We start from the raw sequence: 23566 nt of genomic DNA, 5'->3' as shown, positions 1-23566 counted from the left end.
GCTGTCAGGAGAGCTCCTCCTGGCGGCCTGGGGGTGAGGGCCGGAGCACGAAGCCTGCAGTCCTCCACAGCAGCTAAGCGACTGTCTTTCTTAGGAGGTTTCCTTTTGCCAGTGTGCTGGCCTTGCTGCTTGCCTATCCTCGGAGCTGGAGCCCACAGGCCCGACTCTACATCTCACATCCAGGCCGGACAGACACACACACTTGCATGTGTAGAACTCGATTTAATTTGAAAAGCAACAGGGGTGCGGTGGTGTTCAAACATAAAGAATGCTGGCAGTCACCTCCAGTTCGCCCACTGGTGGTCGTTCCTAGTGTCAACTGGATGATAACATGCATGCAAGAGTGCAAGATCACCCCCACCCTACCCAGAAGGGTGTGGATTAGGGTTGATTTCACCCTACAGTATTTTTAGTCGACCATTGAGAAACATGTGTACAATGTTTCTCGAAAATCGCTCCAGCTGTTCGAAAGTGATGCTGGAACATAAGTATATACACACATTAACTTTTATATATATAGATAAGTCTGCGGTGGGTTGGCACCCTGCCCAGGATTGGTTCCTGCCTTGTGCCCTGTGTTGGCTGGGATTGGCTACGGCAGACCCCCGTGACCCTGTGTTTGGATTCAGCGGGTTGGAAAATGGATGGATGGATATATAGATAAGTTTATTTTTTTCATGTCAAAGTTATTTTTTCACAAACATACTGTAATATATGGTTTATACATTTACCACATGTAATTGTTTTCCAGAGTTAAGCTTTTTTTTAAATTAAAAAAAAAATCTTGCCCTTACTGGCATTTTAAAATGGAGGCGAATGGGGCATAATAAAAGCTTAAAAACTTAAACTATATCCAAGACAGTAATTGAGCACCCTTTTGTCTTTTTTTGCTCCATGGAGCTTATGTTTGTTTAAGGGCATTTTTGTGAAAATATACAGTATCTTCTATTTATCAAGGTTCTTTGTCACTATGTGTGTAAGTAGCTGGGCTTTTGATGGTATTTCCCCCTCTAGTGGGCATTGTGAGTATTTTTGTGATTTCATGCTTTGGAACTTCTTAAAAAAATGAACCACAATAAAGTAAAAAAAATGGTTTCTTTTACAGCAGTTCAGTTCAGAAGGAGGTGCAGTTTTTGAAGGATTCTCTGAATACGATGGATGGCCCTTTCCATGATTATTGTCAAGCCTCGATTAAGTGTCTACCTCTGATTATATGTTTGCATATCTACGAGCACCTGATGGACATTCAGGCTAAATTATTTGAGGCCTCATCTTTTTTAACCAGAATAAAGAATTTACAGGATAATGATAATTGTTATGACCTGGATGATGAGGTTGCAATGGTGGAGGGTTATACCGAATGTCTTTTGGAGAGATACACTCGTTTTGCAGTTTCAGGCTCACTGAAAATGAACTGTTGCTAAACCAGCCCACCAATGGTGTAGCAAGAATAGCTGCTTGTGCTGTTCACATATTTTGCCACCAATTCCACTTGCCTTCAGTTTACAGCACCGCTATCATTATGCCAACCACCTCAAGGCAAGTGGTATCTTCAATTTAGCCTTTTTTCATCACTGCAGTTGTGAAAGGTCCAATATGTGTAGCTGTTTCTAAGAAAATCATGTCTCCAGAAGCTGCCACGTGTCCTCCAAAAGTCATTTGAGAGTTGGCCAAAGTCCAACATGAGCATGAACAAGCTTCCAGAAGTTGCCAAAGAAGCTGAGAGTGTGTGGTCGCTACATGAGCCACAGCTGCTGTCTGCCACCACATTCCCAGTTGGGGACACAATGTTGCCTGAGCTGAACCCTGTGACACCTTAGTATTGTAACTGCACTAAGGTGAGTATCCCCTCCCCATATTCACCTCTCTTTTTATGTGTTCCAGACTATCTGCCCCAGCTGGGTCATCTCATGTTCTACTACTTGCTGCTGGGAGATGTTGTCATTCTGCCTGTTTCGTCTGGACTGCCAGGATTTGTTGCTGCCAGAGTCCCCAGGAGCAAACGTTGAATTGCTGCCTGGTTATAGTCTTCTCACTTTATCTGCCCAAGTGGGTCAAACTCCTCTCTTCTTACCTATTCCACTGAAGAAAGGTGTGTTTTTGGACATATGCGACTGGGTTGGGATGTCTGGAGTTATGTTAAACCCAGAGTTTCTCTCCTAGCTGGAGTTCAAATGTCATTTTCATGTCTCCTTTGTTCATTTTTGTTTTTGTTTATGTGCTTCTTATGTTGTACTCTAAGGTAGGACAAATTTTTATCATAGTCAGACTTTTAGTGTAATTCCTAGGAGTAACTCTAACATGCCTGATAAATATGAGCCCGGGTCTCAAAAAGCTGTGGTCATCTGAGAGAATGACAGCTCATGACAAGAGTTAAATATTGGGGCACCGACCTGGCTGTCATTGTTTACTTCAGTCTTTAAACATAAACAATGCACAAGGGTGTGAAAATAAATAAAATGCTGCCTCTCAAGGGCTCTTTGCTTTCTACTTGGTTTGGGTATGAAGGAGCTCCATCTTGTCGATTGCTCAGGTCAAGGATTGATGCTTACTTCTTGTGGTTGCGCTTGGACTGGGGTGGGGTCAGTCGCCCTCACTGGGTGGTTTCTAGGTATTGTTGAAGAAAAGGAAGACAATGCAGTTAGAGGCAGCTCCACCCTCTCAGCCTGCAGTGGGATCAGATACCTTGGAGGAACCTGGTGGGTAACCCTCTGATGTGCATGCAGGATACAGCATTTTACCCAGGTCTGACTTCCTAGACTTGGCCTCTCCCTAGCTAGCCTATTACCAGACACAAATGCCAGGCTTCTGGCCTACACAGGCCCAAAAATGGGGCTAACATTTTAAATAGGAAAAGTTCAAAATGTCTAGAAAGACAAGGGGGAAACTTTGAACCTATCGTAATAATGAAAAAAAAATAAAAGTTTCTTTATATTTAAAGGTTATCACTCTATTATAAAAAAAAAAAAAAAAATGTTGGGAGGGAGACTAGGAAAACGAGACGTGATTTTCTCGGAAGAAACTTTGACGTCATGCGAGACAACGCAGTGAGACAAAAGGACAGCTGCTGTACAGGCTTTTAAATGATCAATGCACAGACAAGCAGAACACTCAGCTCGCCAGCAGCTGATCCAACCGTAACTTCTTAGTGTGCATTCAGCCACCACCTTCACAACGCGAGCGGCATTATACGTCCCGTGAGAAAGACATTTAACCATGCCTGGGGCCGGAAATAAAGGACAAAGAGTAGATGGCAAAGTAGAACATCGCAAAGAATTCAAAAATGTTAGTGTGGCACACATGCACAGCAGGTCTTCTCGGAAGACACTTTGAAGTCCCGCGAGATTACTTGCACGACACTCCCTACTTAGAAACAATTTCATTGGAGACACTTTAACGTCCCGCGAGACAAAGAAGTGAGATAAAAGGACAGCTGCTGTACAGGCTTTTAAATGAGTGTAGCGCAGCACAACATGCAGATCACACAGCAGGTCACTAGCAGCCTGTGAATAATTCATTCACTACAGCTTTATTACTGGCAAATATCGAGAAATAAAAAAATGAATTAATGCGTATGAAATGAAAATAACAATCTCTTTAAGATGTTTATCTGGATAACCAAACTCGGGGATTGGTGAGCGAAGCGAATGGGGGGCAGAGCCCCCTAGTTTATTAAGGATTCTTAGAGGGGACCACAAAGACAGCAAGGCGTGAAAAAGGAGAAAGCAAAATTGTATTCCCCTAAAGGCAAACTCAATGCATCAAGAAACAGAAACAGTACCTGAAAGATGATACAATTATCAAAACCAGAAGATCCAAACAAGAGTCTTTCTTTTTTCGTTTTTTTAATTTTAGTCCTTTAACGCTATTTGTTTATTTATAGATACCAGTATTTTAATGGGCTCTGTTGCCAGGCCGCTCCCCCAAGTCACCAGCTGCATTGTTCCGTGTGTCGTAATGTTTGATGTCATCAATGTGATGGTTTAAATACCAGCAACCACATTTTACTCATCATCCATGATTTGGATAACAGACAACTAAGGGGCAGAGTGGTGGCTTTGAGGCTAGGGATCTGTACTGGCAATATGAAGGTTGCCGGTTTGAATCCCGTCAATGCAAAAAGGGACTCTGCTCTGTTGAGCCCTTGAGCAAGGCCCTTAACCTGCAATTGCTGAGCGCTTCGAGTAGTGAGAAAAGTGCTATATAAATGCAAAGAATTATTATTAACTAGAAATCTTTGTGTGTGTTTCTTAGTGTTTCAAATTACAGGCCTTTGCTCCCCCTTTTCAAATTCCTGGTTCACATTCTGTTGTTGGTGAAAGTGTACTGTAGCGTCTTCCAGACGTAATGACGATCCGAGACGGTCACTTGGTCAGTTCCCTCTTTATTAGTCACAAACAAAAAAATGGTTGCTGTTGGCCACAACCACGCCGAACAGACAGCAATCCAAAAAAAAAACTCTCTTAGTTAGGCTGACAAGAACGTCCTCCTCTCCTCCCTCACCCCACACCCCTCCTCCTTTTTCACAGCACTTCCCCCCAATGGCTCCACCCCCCCATCCCTCCGGAACCTCCTTTACCTTCCACTCTATTACAGTCCATCAGAAATAACAGGGACAACAGAATAAATAACTGAGAGGGATGTAAATCACAGAACACAAACTGCAGAACAGAACTCTACAATAAAGAACAGAACGCTACAGTACTTTTTGACTCTAGTTACGACTCTTTTATCAATCTCTTTACTTTGATTCATTTCCCAGACCCATGTGTTCTATTTTTTCTCACTGCTCAGTTCCCTATAGAATCAAAAAACCAGGAATCTAAATCAAAAACACAATGCTGAAGCTTCCTTTTAAATACTAGCTGGGGGAGTACCCTAACTGCATGATAAGGTGCAGGCCATCAACATAAAGGAGACAGGGCAGACAACTAAATAAACTACATAAATTACTAGCTGTCCCCCCGCGGCTCTGTCTGGATAGTAGTGAAACAGGACAAACTTTAAAAATCAATCAACAAACAGGTATCACTAGCTAAGTGGAGGCAAGGTACACTCCAAAACGTGGTGACAGGTAGACTGACTTGAACGGAGGCTGGCGCATGAGTGAGGAGGGCCCCACCTGGCTCCCCACTCCTGACGTCCCACGTAGTAGTAAAACAGGACAAACTTTAAAAGTGAATAAGCAAGTAGGTATTGCTAGCTAAGTTGAAGTAAGGTACGCTCCAAAACGTGGCCAGAGCTCCCCACTCCTGACATCACGCTTCCCTTCCCCTCAGCCCGCAGCCTCTGTCTCGGATTAGCACAAATAAATCGTTCCTGTAAGTGATCTATGATACTCAGCGTGATGAGCGAAGTCACAAAATCAACCAGCATGTTCAAGCAAATTATAGAAAAAAACTTGATCTAAATCCGTTACTTAGTTCTCTCGTGAAAAGTGGACAGACATACAGACAGACAGACATTGGATTTTATATATTTATATTATGAACAGAAAAATACAAAATAATTAATGAATAATCACACTATTATCTTGTATATAAACATTTATGCATGGAAGTGTGTGTGTGCCTGTCCGGCCTGGAACTAAGAGGTTGAGTCGGGGTAAGGGCTTCACCTATGAGGATACGCAAGCGAGGCCAGCACATCGGCAAAATGAAACCTCTGAAGAAAGTCACTCGCTTAGCCACTAATACAGAAGCGAGGCGAGCACATCGCAAAACGGTATCCCTTTTACTTTTTCTTCCACCACTAATACACAAGCGAGGTGAGCTCTTGGAAAAAACTAAACCTCCAAAGAAAGACAAAGTTGCTTAGCCGCTAATACAAAAGCAATGCAAGCACGTTGGCAAAATGAATCCTCTTAGGAGAGAGATGCCCAGAGAAGTTCCTTTTAATTACTTGACATCTCTACATTTCAATTTTTTTTTCTGACGATTTCAGTAGTTTCTAGGATCCTGGGCTTTTTACAGCAGGGGCTTACACTGCTAAAAAATAACAATAATGGAACTAAAAACAGAATTATCTAGCAAATACACAAAATATACAAAAAATGCAAATGTGCATTACAAATGTTACCATTGCTTTTACAAAGCCATTCTCATACCAAGTGGCATATAACAGATATATAACAATCAGACAGATATATAGATACAGAGAGACACACACAGACACTTGTCTTTTTAGAAAGGTGAAAAATATCGAACACAGATCCACTGAAGCGTTTCGAGAACATACAAATATCATGAACTTATACAGTTGTAATTCATAACAGTATAAATTATCTGAGTTATCTTTATTTTTCAAAAAATAGAATCCTAAAAAATACATTATTGAATTTCGTCATGACAATTAGAACCATCCTTCTATATAAAAGCGGTCGGGATTGTCCTTCCGTCCTGTGAATGCTACGCAGGCGCAGAGTTTCACACACGCCCCGTCCATTTTGCAATGCACGATGGGATTTGTAGTTTCGTTTTTCCAGGTAAAAGATGATTTTCTACTCCAGACTGTGCGATATTTTCTTCTTCTTTCTTACTATATAAAAGCTGTCGGGATTGTCCTTCCGTCCCGTGAGTGGAAAGCGTAGCGGTATTCCGCTTATCACAGACTTACTACTTGCAGCTTGCGGTACGAAGCGACATGATGTGAGCAGAGTTCTGGTGCTCCCATCGTTCCCTTGCTTTTGTGCGCGATGCGCTGGAAAAATAGACAAAATTATGTCTCTGGAAATAATTAATGTTGATGGAGTACAAATGCCTCACCTCGTAGTAAATATCGGGGGTTCAAAAGGGCGACCTCCAAATAGAAAAAAAGTTTACATTTCATCACAAAAATAACAAACTACGAGTATTAAAGTAATACCGCTCAAATGCAATATAACAAAATTAAGGAGTTTATATAAAATATCAAATTGATCTACATATTGAATTGCCTTAAGAAGTGGTCAACTTAAAAGTCGGTCGCCTTAAAAGGCGGGTCAGCCTAGATTTGAAATATAAATCTTTAATATGTCCCTGCAGCACCCGCGAGACGGTGGCCTCCAGAGCTAAAGGGCCACTTTACCTCTACAAAACCAGCCACAAAAATAGATTTATTATTAATAATAATAATAATAATAATTTTGTACATTTCCAGGTTAAACTAAACTGTGAAAAAAACTGGTATGTCGCGTCGCGTGACCTTAAAGGCAGCAAATGGGCGAACGCGATGAAATCCGTTAAGTTAGAAAGTAGACAACGGAATTATTAATTATTATTGAGAAAAATAAAATAACTGTGCGCTGCCCATAACAAGCAACTGCACAGGCCATTGACAAACCTCCAAATATTAAGTGGGAAGGGCACTGGCGTAATGCTGGCCGAGTCATAAACGGATCAGATTACTGCATATCAGGTATGAAAGAAAAGGATTCTTCTGCTTGTTCTCCTTGCCCAGCTCTTCCCATTGCAGACGACCACGAGCTTATTTATAACGATGGGCCGAGCAACCTATCAATCCCCAGGCCAGCTGAACTAATAATAAAGATATGCAGTATTTGAATAGAAAAAAGTAAATAATAACCATTGGGGTCTCAAAATATTTCTTTGTTGTATGTTAAAGACACAGAGGTTTTCTTCCGAACAGCAACCAATTGGTCAGGCTCAGCGCAGGGTGTAACACTGTGGTTTATTACAATGGCACTTTTGCTTTCAAACAACACGGCGGCGTTCATGGAAAGGAATAACAATCGGAAACAACAAAATGACAAAGATACTTCAACAGGTTTAATAGACCAAATAATAACACTTCGAACTGGATGATAACTATAAATCCTAAAAATAACTGCAGTGAAAAAAACTCTGAACTCAGCCGACCCAGACGTGAACTAACGGGAGATTAAGAAATCCCGAACAATTTCCTACGTTTAACATTTTTTTATTTCCGCTGGTGCCTATAAAACGTTCCATGAGTGTGCTCCTGTACTTCAAACTCTTTTGTCACTCCCGTTAAATAAGAAACTATTCAAACAAATGTTTAGAGTCTGAGTTAAACGCTGCGTTTGACATTTGAAACCAAAAAAGGCTTCGTTCACACGGCAGCTCTATTCCCATTTTGTCACTCATATGTGACAAAGATCGAATCTTTAGAGAAGTAGGATTAGCAAAAATGTCATTGAATCAAAACTTTGGTGAAAGTATTTACACAGCTGTCGTAACTACTGTTTTACATCCAAACCGTCAACATCGCACTCTCCCCGGTCCTGTCTGCTGGTTTTGGGCCACATGATTCAATATTTAGAACACCGGCAGGAAGTAATGTGCGCAAACCAACAAATCGGACAACTTAACCCATCGAGGACAAGTTAAAGTAATGCGCTCAGATTGTGTTCTTGCGAAAATTAAATGTTTTTTTTTATTATTATTATTTTTGTGGCTGATTTTGTGGAGGTCTGGAGCCCCCAATCCCCTAACCCACAGCCCTCACCCCCCACCCCCCGCCGACACCTCCTAGCGGGGGTTGTCCCTGCAACGTCAATGACTAAATTATGATGGTGTTTATTTTAGAACGGCCGGTCCACACGTACTGTACAATTTCAAATGCTCAGACGCGATATTTAATTTCACCGCACTGGGGTGCTAGTATCCAATAAATAAGTCAAAAGACAGGACCACTGTCCGAAGAGAAGGTACATCCTCAAATATTGTGTTAATCACAGTATTTTCAGCCTTTACTTACTATAAACCCGTGATGCAATTTAGTTCCAACAGATAGCTATCGATGGAGAGTGTAGGTGGATAAATAGGCGAGTGGGTATTTGCTTCTGATAAGTCTGGCTAACAGATTTCTATAACTGAATGAGTCGGATAGTTGTGGCCAGATAGATACGGTTAGTTGTGTATAAAATGGATAGGTACAATAGGCGGTATATTAAAAACATCGATTTGAAATCACACTATATAACAGATGAATGCGTAGACATGGGGTGCAGTATAATAGAGAGCTAGATTGATATGAAAGGCGCTATAATATAGTTGTGGAAGGCACTATATTGGATTGGTAAAAACGAAATGTATTATATGCAATAGTTGAATGGATATAAAATGTATTATATAGTACACAGATAGATGTTAAAGGCACTATTAATAAATATACATGAAATGCTCAGTATGATACAGTACAGTATACAGAAGCCATATTGGAGAAGAAGGAAACGAAATGTAATGTATTATATATATACTGTATATATATATATATATATATATATATATATATATATATATATATATATATATATATATATATATATATACATATATATATACTATATATATAATGCACAATGTAATAGATGACATTAAATGCATTATGATAGATAAAAATTAAATGTATTAGATAAAGACACTTTATAATGGATATGAAGGGTATTATATTATAGAAATTAAATTTACTATGCAATATACATACTGTATGTTAGATAGATAGATAGATAGATAGATAGATAGATAGATAGATAGATAGATAGATGTGAAAGGCACTATATGATAGATAGATAGATAGATAGATAGATAGATAGATAGATAGATAGATAGATAGATAGATAGACACTATATAATACCAGTTACTTATCCCTCATTACCTTAAAGACAAAGGCAATGAAATGTATGTATTAATTTGTATCATTAAAATTGATCCATTAATTGATTAAAATCAGTACTCAACATCCACTCCACCGTGCAGGTTGAAATGTGTGTCATCATGTAATGATACCTTTGTTTTTGTGGTATATATATATATATATATATATACTGTATATATATATATATATATATATATATATATATACTATATATATAATGCACAATGTAATAGATGACATTAAATGCATTATGATAGATAAAAATTAAATGTATTAGATAAAGACACTTTATAATGGATATGAAGGGTATTATATTATAGAAATTAAATTTACTATGCAATATACATACTGTATGTTAGATAGATAGATAGATAGATAGATAGATAGATAGATAGATAGATAGATAGATAGATAGACACTATATAATACCAGTTACTTATCCCTCATTACCTTAAAGACAAAGGCAATGCAATGTATGTATTAATTTGTATCATTAAAATTGATCCATTAATTGATTAAAATCAGTACTCAACATCCACTCCACCGTGCAGGTTGAAATGTGTGTCATCATGTAATGATACCTTTGTTTTTGTGGTATATATATATATATATATATATACTGTATATATATATATATATATATATATATATATATATATATACTATATATATAATGCACAATGTAATAGATGACATTAAATGCATTATGATAGATAAAAATTAAATGTATTAGATAAAGACACTTTATAATGGATATGAAGGGTATTATATTATAGAAATTAAATTTACTATGCAATATACATACTGTATGTTAGATAGATAGATAGATAGATAGATAGATAGATAGATAGATAGATAGACACTATATAATACCAGTTACTTATCCCTCATTACCTTAAAGACAAAGGCAATGCAATGTATGTATTAATTTGTATCATTAAAATTGATCCATTAATTGATTAAAATCAGTATTCCACATCCACTCCACCGTGCAGGTCGAAATGTGTGTCATCATGTAATGATACCTTTGTTTTTGTGGTTTTGTGACAAGATGCCTTTCTTAACATTCATTTGAGCATTGCCCAGCCCAACACAATTACTTGGGTTAAACTGACTGCCAAAGTTGACACATTGGCATATCAAATGAAAGAATTTACTGTGATGTGTACTGTAAAGGGTTAAATGTTGTCGGGACACCCACAATTTCACAGTTTTCAACAGAGACAGTTGAGTTTTGAGCAACAGTTGACATTTGCCAGGCCCAATGCAGGTACCTGGGTCAAACTGACTGATACCTGGGGTTAAATGCCATTGGGCCATCCTGCTTTTCACAATTTTGGGGAAAGACAGATTCCTTTGTTAAGAGTGTCAGAGGTTGAGAATTGGGATTTTAAAACCTAAATTAATAGAGTCTGGTTGCACACATCCACTGTCAGGCCATAAAGTGACAGCGGCTGAGGCCTTGCAGTGGTGACATGTGCAGTCAGAACCATCACGGGACAGAACACCTGTCATTCTCAAGGCAGGCTTTGAGTTGCAAATCAGAGGTAAGTTGTACTTGTTAAGGTTGCCAGATGGAGCCAAGAAACTCTGGAGGAAATGCAAACTGCAAACCTAAAATGGCAGTTCTGGGACTGTAATGTTGAGATGTGAGCCAAAAGTGCTAACTTATTTGACAGGTTAAAAAATATTTATAAACTTTAAGGGAATGTGATAAAAAATGTCATTAAAATGATCTTACATACAGTCCACAGGTATGACAAACGTTCATTCACTGTAAACCTGATTCTCAAGTAATTCTTTTTATATTTTATCTATGTACCCTGTAAATGATACAGCCCTAACCCAATGCTCTTTAGGGCACACATATGGAAAGCGTACACTAAATGAAGCATTTCATGTTGCACGTAAAATGGCTTGCTGCTAAGCTGCATTCTAATTGCGTGTTACTTTTTCAAGTTATAACATAAATGAATGTAACCATCCATTCGCTGAATTCAGTTTATTAAATTATGGTTACGAGGTGCCCATCTCATTTGCAGTAGAAGCAAAAAGGGTCCGTCACCGTTTTATTAAAAATCATACTGAATTGATCTGAGGGACAGGCCGACAACAACTGAGAGACCTGTGTGGTCTAAAGAGCCGTCAATCACCCAACAGGAAGAAGAGGCGGGACTTCCTCTGTTAAAGTGAACGTCTTGAGGTGCGTGAGCTTCAGCAGGTGGACTGGTTTGATTGAGGTTGGAGATGAAAGCAGGTACTCCAGAGGAGTAAAGTGAGTAATAATCAATAGAGACGCACTGCAAACCTGTTTTTCTGTGGACGTGTCATTTATATGTTACAACGTGAAGTACTTAGAAGTTAGAACTTGTGTTCATTCATTCAAACGCCACGTTAAAGATACGAGGTCAGTGCGTCTTTTTCTTTACAGGTGTCTTAAAAGTAAAAAACGTGGAAGTAGCGCTACTTTGTGTAAGAGCGAAGAATCTTTATTTTGTAATCGCATTCAGCTACAGTGCTAAAACGTTTGCTAATGAAATATAAAATTATTCTTGGATGTATTTTTTTACAAATTGTAATTAATGTAGAGCCAATGCGAGTTGAATTAACATATCAGTTTAATGAAATTTAACAGGGTTTTGTTGATTTTTTTTTCTTTCTAATGCGCCAGTTAAAACTTAAGTGTTCTGCATAAAGGGAAGATTGTCAAGAATTGTTTAGTAGACACGGGCAACGTTATATCTGAACTGGCTGCCCCGTGACCCTGCGTTAGATACGCAGGTTAAGAAGATGGATGATGATCTGGCAGAGTCTGGTCGGTCGCGATTCTTTCGAGGCATCATGCAGTGGGGTGGAATTGTATCGAACAATACAGTGATGTACCTCGCTTAACCTGCTGTACATAAAGATAGCGAGCTTGTTCGAAACGCATTTCATTTCGAATTGGTTCTCGAGAAGGAATTCCCATTAAAAGGGAAAGAACCAGCTCTGCTACAATTCCGTTCCATCTTTCATTAATGTTGCCTAACTAATACACGTGTGTCGTATAATTAACAAATTAAACTAGGCTGCGAGAACCCCAAGTCCATTTCTTTTTACTTTAAAATTTGTTCGGATTCGATTAATCCAAACCCACAATCACCCTTCGATTTCATTCTAGAGCCTGCGAGAGTTACGCAATGCACGTAACTCTAAGCTTTGTGGGCGGGTCGACGTGACGTCCGTTGCGCGTGACGTCGCCTAATGCTCTGCAGTGTTTTCTTTTTCTCCAGGCTGTGTTTGCGGTTTGACAGCTGGACGTGATCTCGAGAGGAGAAGCCCCATTGTCGGGGTGCACAGCTGAAAAAGAAAGGGGCCAGAATACTAACACAAAGAAACAACCCTGGTGAGTCGAGCGTCACTTGATGGTATTGTAGACGGTCGCTGCGTAATGTTTTCCAGCAGCGCTGGGCCAAAATCCGAAGGGTTGCGGGCGGAGGGGGAGGGATCCAGGTAATTGGAAGCGGCGCTTCTACACTGCAAATAAATCACTTGTAATGGCCACGCATCATTTAACAAAAAGAATCCCGCAAATCTTTCAGTTAAATGCACCCCGGAGCCTGCAATGGCTGACTGGACTGCTTTTAATATGCGGAATGATTGACAAGCGAGCAGTTTCTCCTGTGTATGTCGTGACGCGGCCAAGGAACCTGATTTGGTTAAGAATAATCTTTGGCGTAATTCCAGCCCCAAAATGAGCGTTTGGATGTTATATTAAAAAAGGGGGAAAATTACTATGATGTGTAAGTGGCCATATTTTACACTATTAGCGCTTGCAAAACATTTGATCTTTTAGTTTTGCCATTTAATGTGATTTTTTTTTTCTTCACCGCAAATTATAGTGTTACAGAATTGTATTGAAAATAATCCTCTCATTAATCAAAAAACCATAATAGTTACTGTATTGAAATCAGTTTAACACTGACGTGATCAGTGTTGTCATTTCTTTTTATGCTTTGACTGATCTCTAACCTCACTGTACTCTTTACTCTTTCCTATTTCGACAAATCTCCATTTGCATCAAGGTGGCAGCCAAAATCACTCAAGCGCAACAAATGTTTGCTTTTCTCCACAACATGGATTTTGGGGTGTGAGCTACAAAAAATATAAGATGCCCTACAGCAACAAAGAGCTGGTTGAAGATTTTATAAGCTATAAATTATCTCAGAAAAATTTTTCCTGTAACCAGTATTTCGGAGACAGTAGGACTGCCTCTCCAGGGACCTCCACTCCTGAGAATGAACTAGATGTGCTACATGTCAACGGCTCTGTCAGTGGAACAGAAAATGGAGGCAGCTCTTCTGCAGACCACTCACCTGATGGTATCAGAGCAGTAAAAGAGGCACTCCATGACTCGGGGGATGAGTTTGAGTTGAGGTACCGGGCAGCTTTCAGTGATCTCTCCTCCCAGCTGCACATCACCCCAGTTACCGCTTACCAAAGCTTTGAGCAGGTTATCAACGAACTCTTCCGAGATGGGGTGAACTGGGGACGTATAGTGGCACTCTTCGCATTTGGTGGTGCTCTCTGTGTGGAATGTGTGGAGAAGGAAATGGGTTCTTTGGTGAAACGCATAGCTGAATGGATGACCACCTACTTGGACAATAACCTAGATCCCTGGATCCAGAGACAAGGAGGATGGGTGAGTATCCATTTGATATCTTTTTATTTATATATATATTTTTTTTTTTTTAAAGATGTGCTGTGGCTGGCTAGAACCTGCAGCTTAAATTTAGATTATCCTGCAAGTGAATAGATTGTGGGTTTTTTTTTTTTTGTTTCTTTTCATTCAGAGATATTTTGTTTCCTCTTGCATCCTGTGTACTTGCAAATTAGGCCAACAGAGAAACCCTGAATTGCCCAGTTGTATGAGTGTGTCCCATGATAGACTGGGATCTTTATCCATGGCTTGTTTTGGTCAGTGGTGTTAGAATTGAAAGCCATGCTCAATCTGCATCAGAGTGAAAAAATCTTTCAACTGGTGTCAAATTTAAGTTTTATGTGCTAGATTTGTATACTAAAGTATATGCTTATATTCAGTCTGTGCCCTCCAGCCTATGGCTTTTACTGACTGAAAGTTGCAGGATGTGGCTTGCTAAAAATATGAAATGACAACCCTTTGTGTAACTATTTATTCTTCTGTTAAAAACCCAAAATGTTAAGGGTGGTCTGTCTGTCATGCAAAAACTTGAGAACCGCTGGGCTTTGAACCTTGAGCTTAATTCAAGAGCTAATGTCATTATATTCATAACATTACCCAAGAACTGGGGGTACGGGCTACCTCGCTCACATAATTGGGCTTCAGGTCCTCCTGTCAAGCTGTTCTGCAGCCATCTACACCCATGCAAGTCTGGCAGTCAGGAAAAGAACAGTGGAGACCTTTTTCTGACAGTCGCACACATTGGCAAACACAATTCAGGCCCTGTGAGCTCAACAAAAGTGTTCTACATGACAAAAGATTTTGAGGTGCAGGCTTCTTCTGCTATGTAATTGGACTTCGGGTCCTTCTAATGGCAGGCAGTTGTGTGGCTGACAGGAAAACCACCACAGCGACATCTGACGGTGAAATACATTGCACAGGCCAACCAATCGTTTTCATAGCAGTCACAAATCATATGCTTACAGTGCAAATGGTGGTCATACACACTGTTAGGGATCGACAAAGGTGGTTGCAGCCTCTACGGAGTGACCTGGAGAGCTGTGTTTCTTGAGATGCATGTGAACCACCTTTCTTCAAGGACCGGAGGTCCGAATGCCTCATAGTGTGTATGTATGTTTTACTACAGGGTGGGCTATTTATATGGATACACCTTAATAAAATGGGAATGGTTGGTGATATTAACTTCCTGTTTGTGGCACATTAGTATATGTGAGGGGGGAAACTTCAAGATGGGTGGTGACCATGGTGGCCATTTTGAAGTTGGCCATTTTGGATCCAACTTTTGTTTTTTCTATAGGAAGAGGGTCATGTGACACATCAAACTTATTTGGAATTTCACAAGAAAAACAATGGTGTGCTTGGTTTTAACGTAACTGTATTCTTTCATGAGTTATTTACAAGTTTCTGACCACTTATAAAATGTGTTCAATGTGCTGCCCATTGTGTTGGATTGTCAATGCAACCCTCTTCTCCCACTCTTCACACACTGATAGCAACACAGGGAGAAATGCTAGCACAGGCTTCCAGTATTCATAGTTTCAGGTGCTGCACATCTCGTATCTTCACAACATAGACAATTGCCTTCAGATGACCCCAAAGATAAAAGTCTAAGGGGGTCAGATCGGGAGACCTTGGGGACCATTCAACTGCCCCACGACGACCAATCCACTTTCCAGGAAACTGTTCATCTAGGAATGCTCGGACCTGACACCCATAATGTGGTGGTGCACCATCTTGCTGGAAAAACTCGGGGAACGTGCCAGCTTCAGTGCATAAAGAGGGAAACACATCATCATGTAGCAATTTCGCATATCCAGTGGCCTTGAGGTTTCCATTGATGAAGAATGGCCCCACTATCTTTGTACCCCATATACCACACCATACCATCAATTTTTTTGTTCCAACAGTCTTGGAGGGATCTATCCAATGTGGGTTAGTGTCAGACCAATAGCGGTGGTTTTGTTTGTTAACTTCACCATTCACATAAAAGTTTGCCTCATCACTGAACAAAATCTTCTGCGTAAACTGAGGGTCCTGTTCCAATTTTTGTTTTGCCCATTCTGAAAATTCAGTGCGCCGATCTGGGTCATCCTCGTTGAGATGCTGCAGTAGCTGGAGTTTGTAAGGGTGCCATTTGTGAGTAGCTAATATCCGCCGAAGGGATGTTCGACTAATGCCACTCTCCAGTGACATGCGGCGAGTGCTACGCTGTGGGCTCTTGCTGAATGAAGCTAGGACAGCCACTGATGTTTCTTCATTAGTGACAGTTTTCATGCATCCACATTTTGGCAAATCCAACACTGAACCAGTTTCACGAAACTTAGCAAGCAGTTTGCTAACTGTAGCATGGGAGATGGGTGGTCTCGTAGGGTGTCTTGCATTGAAATCTGCTGCAATGACCCGGTTACTGCGTTCACCAGACATCAACACAATTTCTATCCGCTCCTCACGTGTTAACCTCTGCAACATGTCAATGGCTGTAAACAAAGAGAAAGTTGTAAGTAACTCATGAAAGAATAAAGTTACATTAAAACCAACCAACCACCATTGTTTTTCTTGTGAAATTCCCAATAAGTTTGATGTGTCACATGACCCTCTTCCTATTGAAAAAACAAAAGTTGGATCCAAAATGGCCGACTTCAAATGGCCACCATGGTCACACCCATCTTGAAAAGTTTCCCCCCTCACATCTACTAATGTGCCACAAACAGGAAGTTAATATCACCAACCATTCCCATTTTATTAAGGTGTATCAATATAAATGGCCCACCCTGTAGTTTGGGCCAATCTGAATTCCTGAACAAATTTTTACATCTTACAAATTTGGAAAAGTGTTTTCCCTTGCCCGCCTTGACAGATGATGCTGCAGTTGTGACCTACGGGGCTGGCTAATTTGAGCAGCTGTTTAAAACTGATCCCACAGCAGTCACTGCTTGCATTTGGGAGACATGCTTCATCCCAACTGACTGAAAAATGTTACTTTTCGTCACTAACTGGAAAGGGAGGGGTGATCACCTGGATTGAAGCAACTACATGGGGACAACACTGCTCTTGGTGCCAGGTAAGGTCCTTGCTTAGGGTCATCCTCAGGATCCGTGATCACTTGCCCACCTGTTAGTGACCAGAGAAGTCTGGCTTTACGTCTAAGAAGTCTGCCATTGACCGCATGCTGGTACTGATGGTTCTCGTGGAGCGCAAACGTGAATATTGTCAGTTTCTTTGCAGCCTTTGTCAATTTTTGGAAACATTTGATTCAATTGATCGAGCTGCCCTGTGGGACATCCTGAATCTTTGTGGAATCCTCCTATGTTGATGGATGTCATGGCCAGCCTGTACACTGGTACTCAGAGTGCTATGCAGACTGCAGTCAGAACCTCTGTGTTTTTCCCAGTTGATTCTGGGGTTTGTCAGGGGTGTGTTCCTGCTCCTACCCTGTTCAGTGCTTGCATGGACTGGGTGTTCGGCAGTGTTGTGGAGTCCAGTGGTTCTGGGGCATCTGTTGGTGAAGAGAGAAGAACTGATCTTGACTTTGCCTATGATGCTGTGATCTTTGGATAGTCAATGGAGGCTGTGATCAGGGCTTGCAAGTGTCCTAGGTAAAAACCAGGATGCAGGTCTTTTAAAGATCTTATGGACACAGCCATCAGTCTGTTTGTGGAGAGAGTATTGACCTCGACTAGAGGATTACTTACCTTGGCAGTGACATTCATGTCTCTGGTGACTCTTCTATGAAGTTGGTAGACAGATTGGGAGAGTATGGGGGCTCATGAGGTCGCCGGAAAAGGGGCATGTGGTCCTCCCGATATCTTTGCAAAAGGATGACGGTCCAAGTCTTTAGAGTCCTCTTCCTCTTTTGCTATATGGTTGTAATCCAGTGGCCCGAGATATACTTGAGCCCCTTCGGCCCAGTGTCTTGTTAGAGAAACCTTGCAATACCGTTGGTTCGACTTTGGGTCGATTAAGAGGTTGCTCACGGAGTCCTGAATGAGGCACATTACCTGCATTGTGAGGGAGAGAGTCAGTTTACGGCCATGTGGCATGATTCCCAGAGGGTGATCCAGCTTGCAAGATTCTCATTTTTGAAAGGACCCAAGGGGCTAGACCAGGCCAAGGTGTCACACATGTTAACACCTGGCTGTGGCAAATTGCTGGTCATGTCTTGGGGCTGGGACTGGACAGTATATCTGCCTGCAGGGTTGCCAACTGGGATTTTTAATGCAGTAACATTTGAGGGTAACATTCTCACAGTGTGATTGTAGTCCACAACCTTGCACATTGACAATGCATGCCGTCCCCTTCGCTGGCAGTGGGCCAGTTTGAAGTTTGCATGTCTGTGTTTGCACTTTGATGTTTTAAAATTGTGCAAACACCTTATTTAAACACAAGGCATCCTGGTGGCAGTTCTTAAGTTTTTCTTAAGATTATTTATTTAGTAGACACCTTTTTTTTTTTTTTATGCAAGTTGATTTGCAAAGCAAGTTATATACAAGATTGAAGGTGCAAGCATCAAAAGCACCAGAGAGCAAGATAAAGCAAGCACAAGGGAGTAGAACTACTATGTAATTATACCTGTAACTAGACTAAGACAAAAAAAAACAAAAAACAAATGAATGTTGGAGACTGTTTAACATGGGAATGAGAAGTGTTTGGATAGGGGAGTGCACCTCAAGGCAAAAAGCAGTTTCGCTTTGGTTCAGCAGTTCTTGGTGTACAAAACTAATTTTAGCAATTTATGGGGAGAAAGGTAAACCCCTACAAGTATTTTTGATCAGTTTATTGAATTCACAATTGATTTATCCTGTAGTCCATCTTGGCCACGTTCCTAAAATGGCTTTTTGGAAGTGTTTAGTTAAGTTTTAATATGATGAGACCAACTGCAAGAGACGTAAGGGGAAGTGATTGTGTTTCTTTGAAGCATTTAGGGATGTCTTTTTTTTGTTCTGACTTCTCTCTTTGGGTACAAGTATGAGACAAAAGATGCCCCTGTGTAAATTGAGATTTTTCTAGCAGTGGCTAGATAGATTTGTAGCAGAAAATTAAATATTATATGTTAACCTAAAATGTATGAGATATGAAAGGATTCATCATTTAAAATTTATCTTGCACTTACAGGCTTGCTGTATAAATCAATGTGTGTTTTTCTGAATCATGTACACCCTTACAGAAATATACTTTTTTGCTGAATTGTTGATAAAATGTACTTTTAGACTTTAAATAAATTTGAGCTCAATGCACACTCTTGATAATGAGAGATGGCACAGCTCCGGTTTGAAAATTCTCAGATATGACAAAAAATGGGCAGTATGGTTGCCAAGTTAATTTTATTATGTGTGGATCAATGTACACACCGCACGATCAGAAAAGCCTACATTGGGTATGTATCAATTTTTAAAATCTGAACTTCAATGATCAAACATTTGAAGGGAGTTGTAGTGATTGCTATGGATGTCGTAAACCTACTGCACTTGGACACTACATGAAAAATGTCCACCTTGTTACTTGACTTTTAAATAGTTGTGTGGTGTGTTTTGTTTTTTTATATAAATATAAACAATTTCAGAATTCTTTATGAAAACTCTAGAAAGCCCATCCACACCATCCTCTCCTTACCACTTCTTCTGCCGCACTGAAGATGTAAACAGATACTTTGAGGCGTATTTGTGAGGTTCTGCCCACATCTGTCTCCACATGCAGGAGGGTGTAACTGAAATACAAAGATGTCTGTGTGTAGTGATTTTTATTTGTCTATTGGTTTGTTGCTCATGTTTTCTTGCACGTAACCCCTGCCTTATTTTTGCTATATGGCTATGACTAATACACTGACAAAAAATATTCATTTGCTGGGCACAAACCCTTAAGCCACTTGTGTGCCAATGCAGAAGTTTGTCTTTACTGTATATTTTTTTTTTATTTCTACCCTTTTTTTGTATCATTTTGCAAGTACAAATTAAACTGGGTCCATTTATTGTTTAAAAAGTGAGTATGCAATTGTATAGAGCCGCTGCTTTTCAGTTTGTAATGAAAATTCACTTTGCAATAATTTGTTTATATGTGTTCCCTTTAGGTACTGTCTGTAAAAGTTGGTTACTCCAAAGTTTAATATGTGTCTATGTCTGTCTGGGGAGACGAGACGTGATCTTCTCGGAAAACAATTTGACGTCCCGCGTGAGACAGCATTTAAAACAAGTTCACGGACATCTAACCTAGCAGTTGTTGGAATGCTTTTGGCAGACAGACATGTGCTCCCAGCTCTTAAAACAACGACAAGCTTGCCAGCAGCAGGAAGCCAGCAGATGATCCGACTGCTTCTCCTTAGCGTGCGTTCAGCCCCAACCCACTTTCACAACGCAAGCGGCAGAGACACAAAGTGGCAAAAGGACAGCTGTTGTACAGGCTTTTAAATGACGGACGTGCAGCGTGACAAAATGAACACGCAGCTCGCCAGCAGCAAAAAGGCCACAGATTATGCGACGGCATCTCCTTAGCTTGCGTTCACCCAGCCCCGCTTCACATAGTGAGCAGCATTATACGTGCTGCGAGAAAGAGATTTAACCACGCCCGGGGCCAGAAATAAAGGACAAGTATTTACAAAAGTTTTAAAGTAAAAATGAAAATAATCCATATGTAACAATTTCCATGAAAATAACAATCTCTTTGAATTGTATATCCAGTAAACTAAACACGGTGGTGGGCGAGCAAAGCAAGCAGGGGGCGGATCCTGCGTGCGTGCGTGCGTGTGTGTCTTCCTATATAATACGCTACCGTGGCTGTTCGTTTCTGTCCAGGATTTTAAATCACCTGTAGCTCGCAAACTGTTTTACCTACTGACTTGAAATTTGGTACACGTATATTATGTGACGTCTACTATCTGCTTTCGGGGTGGTGATTTTTATTACTCTTTTTATTTTATTTCAGAATCAACTCTCCGCAGGGCGGCTGTGTGGCTCATGCACATGGCGCCGTTCTCATTTCCTACCACCTTCGCTAATCATTCTTGAGGCAGATTGAAGTGAAAAATAAAAAAAAAAAAAACGTACTAAGTAATTGCAACACAAAAACTAACTTAATCAGTTTTAATGCGAAAAGATGGAGACAAAAGAAGAGAAGAAATTTTTTGATGCAATCAATGCCTCTAGGTTAAGTTTGGATCGTTAATGACTTGCTGCAGTGAATCAATCAGTAACTTAAATAAATTCTTTGTTAGGGTCTTATCACATAATAACTAAGCAATGCTTTAAAGCCTGAGTCTTGAGGGCTGCATTGGCTGGGGGTTTTCCTTTCCACCACAATTTCTGCTGCTAATTGATTTCTTTCCCTTAATTTTAATTCACTTGTTTAAGACTAAGACCTCAGAATTGCTTCTTTTTTTTGTTAACTAGGAGGGAGAAAGGCAAAGACAAAGTGAGTGAACAGATTACCCAGTAAGTGGAGCCCTCCAAAGTCTGACCAGGGAGCCGATTCTAGTTGTTAATTAAGCCCATTCTTTAATTTCATGGCTTGTTGGTGCTCACATTTTACCACATCAGACATTTCCAAAACTGTTCCATTTTCTTTTTTCCAAGAGCACAGTCAAAATTACTTGCAGGCCTGAGCAGATTATTACTGAGACCATCACCATTCATCTCTTTTTTTTATTTAGTATGGTTTGATGGACACAGGTTATCTTGTCATTTGTTGGCTCACTTTGTAACACTATTGCTTGAGTCCTAATTAAGTGGAATAAACTATTATGGGGTATGTGCCTTAAGGCAAAAATTGATTAGCAGCAGGAATTGGTCACTAAGATTTTTTTTTTTTAGAATTAAAACATGTAGCCACAGTGGTCCTCCAGGATCTGAGCTGGACCCCCCTGCTCCAAAGTTTGCCCATTTTATAATGCTGGTGCTTATCAAACCTTAGGAGCATAAAACCAGTTTATTGATACACCAAGGCAGCCCCTATTCCAAAGGGTTCCCCTTTGAGGTAAGGTAGAAATATTTAATCGTCAGTCCAGAAATGTCCAAGGATAAACCTGCTTGATCTCTGGGCTCTTTCTTCTTGCAGGGTTTGGGAGCCAAAGAGAGAATCTTTAGCTAGTGAAGGCAGCGTGAAGGTGTATTGTATGTTTGTATGTAATATTGTAACACTCTCTCTGGCTTATGGGGTTTCTTAACAGTCCTGGAAAGTACCTTTTTTTTTTTTTTTTTTTTGCTGTGCCAACCACAAAAAAAAAGTTGGCTGGTGAATCTCAAAAAAGAAAATAACCTTGTTGGAGTGAGCATTTTTAGAAGTTGGAATGTTCAGTTATGTAATGAATGTTCTTGGCAAGCAATATTTGTTAAGGGGCATTCTCAGATTATTTCATTGTCTCCAAGATGACTAAATGTGCAAGACTAGCTACATTTTTTTTTTTTTTTAATTTTCTAAGTTTTAGTTTGAATGGCTCATGGAAACCCACATCAGTTGCTGATGGCCTTCTGGTGAAATTTCAAACTTTGATACGCTTCTAAGAAAATAATTATAAATGTAATTCTGTTTAGTACCCAATGTGGTATATAATTTAACATTTTATTTAAATTGCAATTCTGTCTGCAATAAAATGTTTACATTTAATGGCAACAATAGAAGTTTTTGAAGTCATTAAATGCAAATACTTCAAGAAGTGTAGACTTTCGTTCTTTAATAAAAAAAAAAAATTCAGTTTTAATCTGGTCAACTGTGTTTTAAACATTGATGAAAACAAATACTGTCACAGTACTTACATTTTAAAATGAACATTAAAGTTCTCTTTACTTGAATTATTTATTGTGGTCCTCTGTAAACAATTGTTCTGAAAACTAATGCGCAGACCATTAACACACTTGCAACGGCTTTATATTAATGCAAACGGCGCACCGTCCCTTTTTATGTAAATAAACTAAAATGTCTAATTTTTTTGCCAGACCGAGCAGCCTGTTAACATGCTTTTCCTTAATGTGTGCTTTTATTGGACTGCAAATGAACCCTGATGCACTGAATACAAGCTCTGAAGCACAGCTGGAAGTATATGATGGCACCTTACATTCTATAGTAAATGTAGTTTTAAATAGTATAGTTTTAAAATCGCTCCTAATTAAAGAAAGCAATGTGCTACAGCAGTACACTTTATTGGGAAAGGATAAAAAATCAAGGGAGAGAAGGTACCCTAGTGCTAAAGAGCGCTAAAAAAACCAGCTCAGAGTAAAACTGGTCTAGGGGTAAAAATAATTGCAGACTTCTGTATTGATGAG

At 39.8% G+C, this 23566-nt stretch overlaps 1 protein-coding gene across 2 annotated transcripts in view; it reads left to right on the top strand.

Moving 5' to 3' along the window:
• The first annotated feature begins 11790 nt into the window (after positions 1 to 11790).
• The window catches only part of LOC120538381 (bcl-2-like protein 1), an 89019-nt gene continuing 77243 nt past the window's right edge, over positions 11791 to 23566 (top strand). Inside the window, exons 1-3 of one of the 2 annotated variants that reach the window (XM_039767874.1) lie at positions 11791 to 11894; positions 12892 to 13004; positions 13684 to 14300. In XM_039767874.1, the coding sequence (XP_039623808.1) occupies positions 13770 to 14300 (531 nt within the window). In that variant the 5' untranslated portion in view covers positions 11791 to 11894; positions 12892 to 13004; positions 13684 to 13769. The other variant, XM_039767875.1, reaches the window with a different exon arrangement.

The sequence above is a fragment of the Polypterus senegalus genome, chromosome 10, assembly GCF_016835505.1.
Source record: "Polypterus senegalus isolate Bchr_013 chromosome 10, ASM1683550v1, whole genome shotgun sequence".
NCBI classification, from domain to species: Eukaryota; Metazoa; Chordata; class Cladistia; order Polypteriformes; family Polypteridae; genus Polypterus; species Polypterus senegalus.
This window is presented reverse-complemented; position numbering and strand designations above follow the sequence as displayed.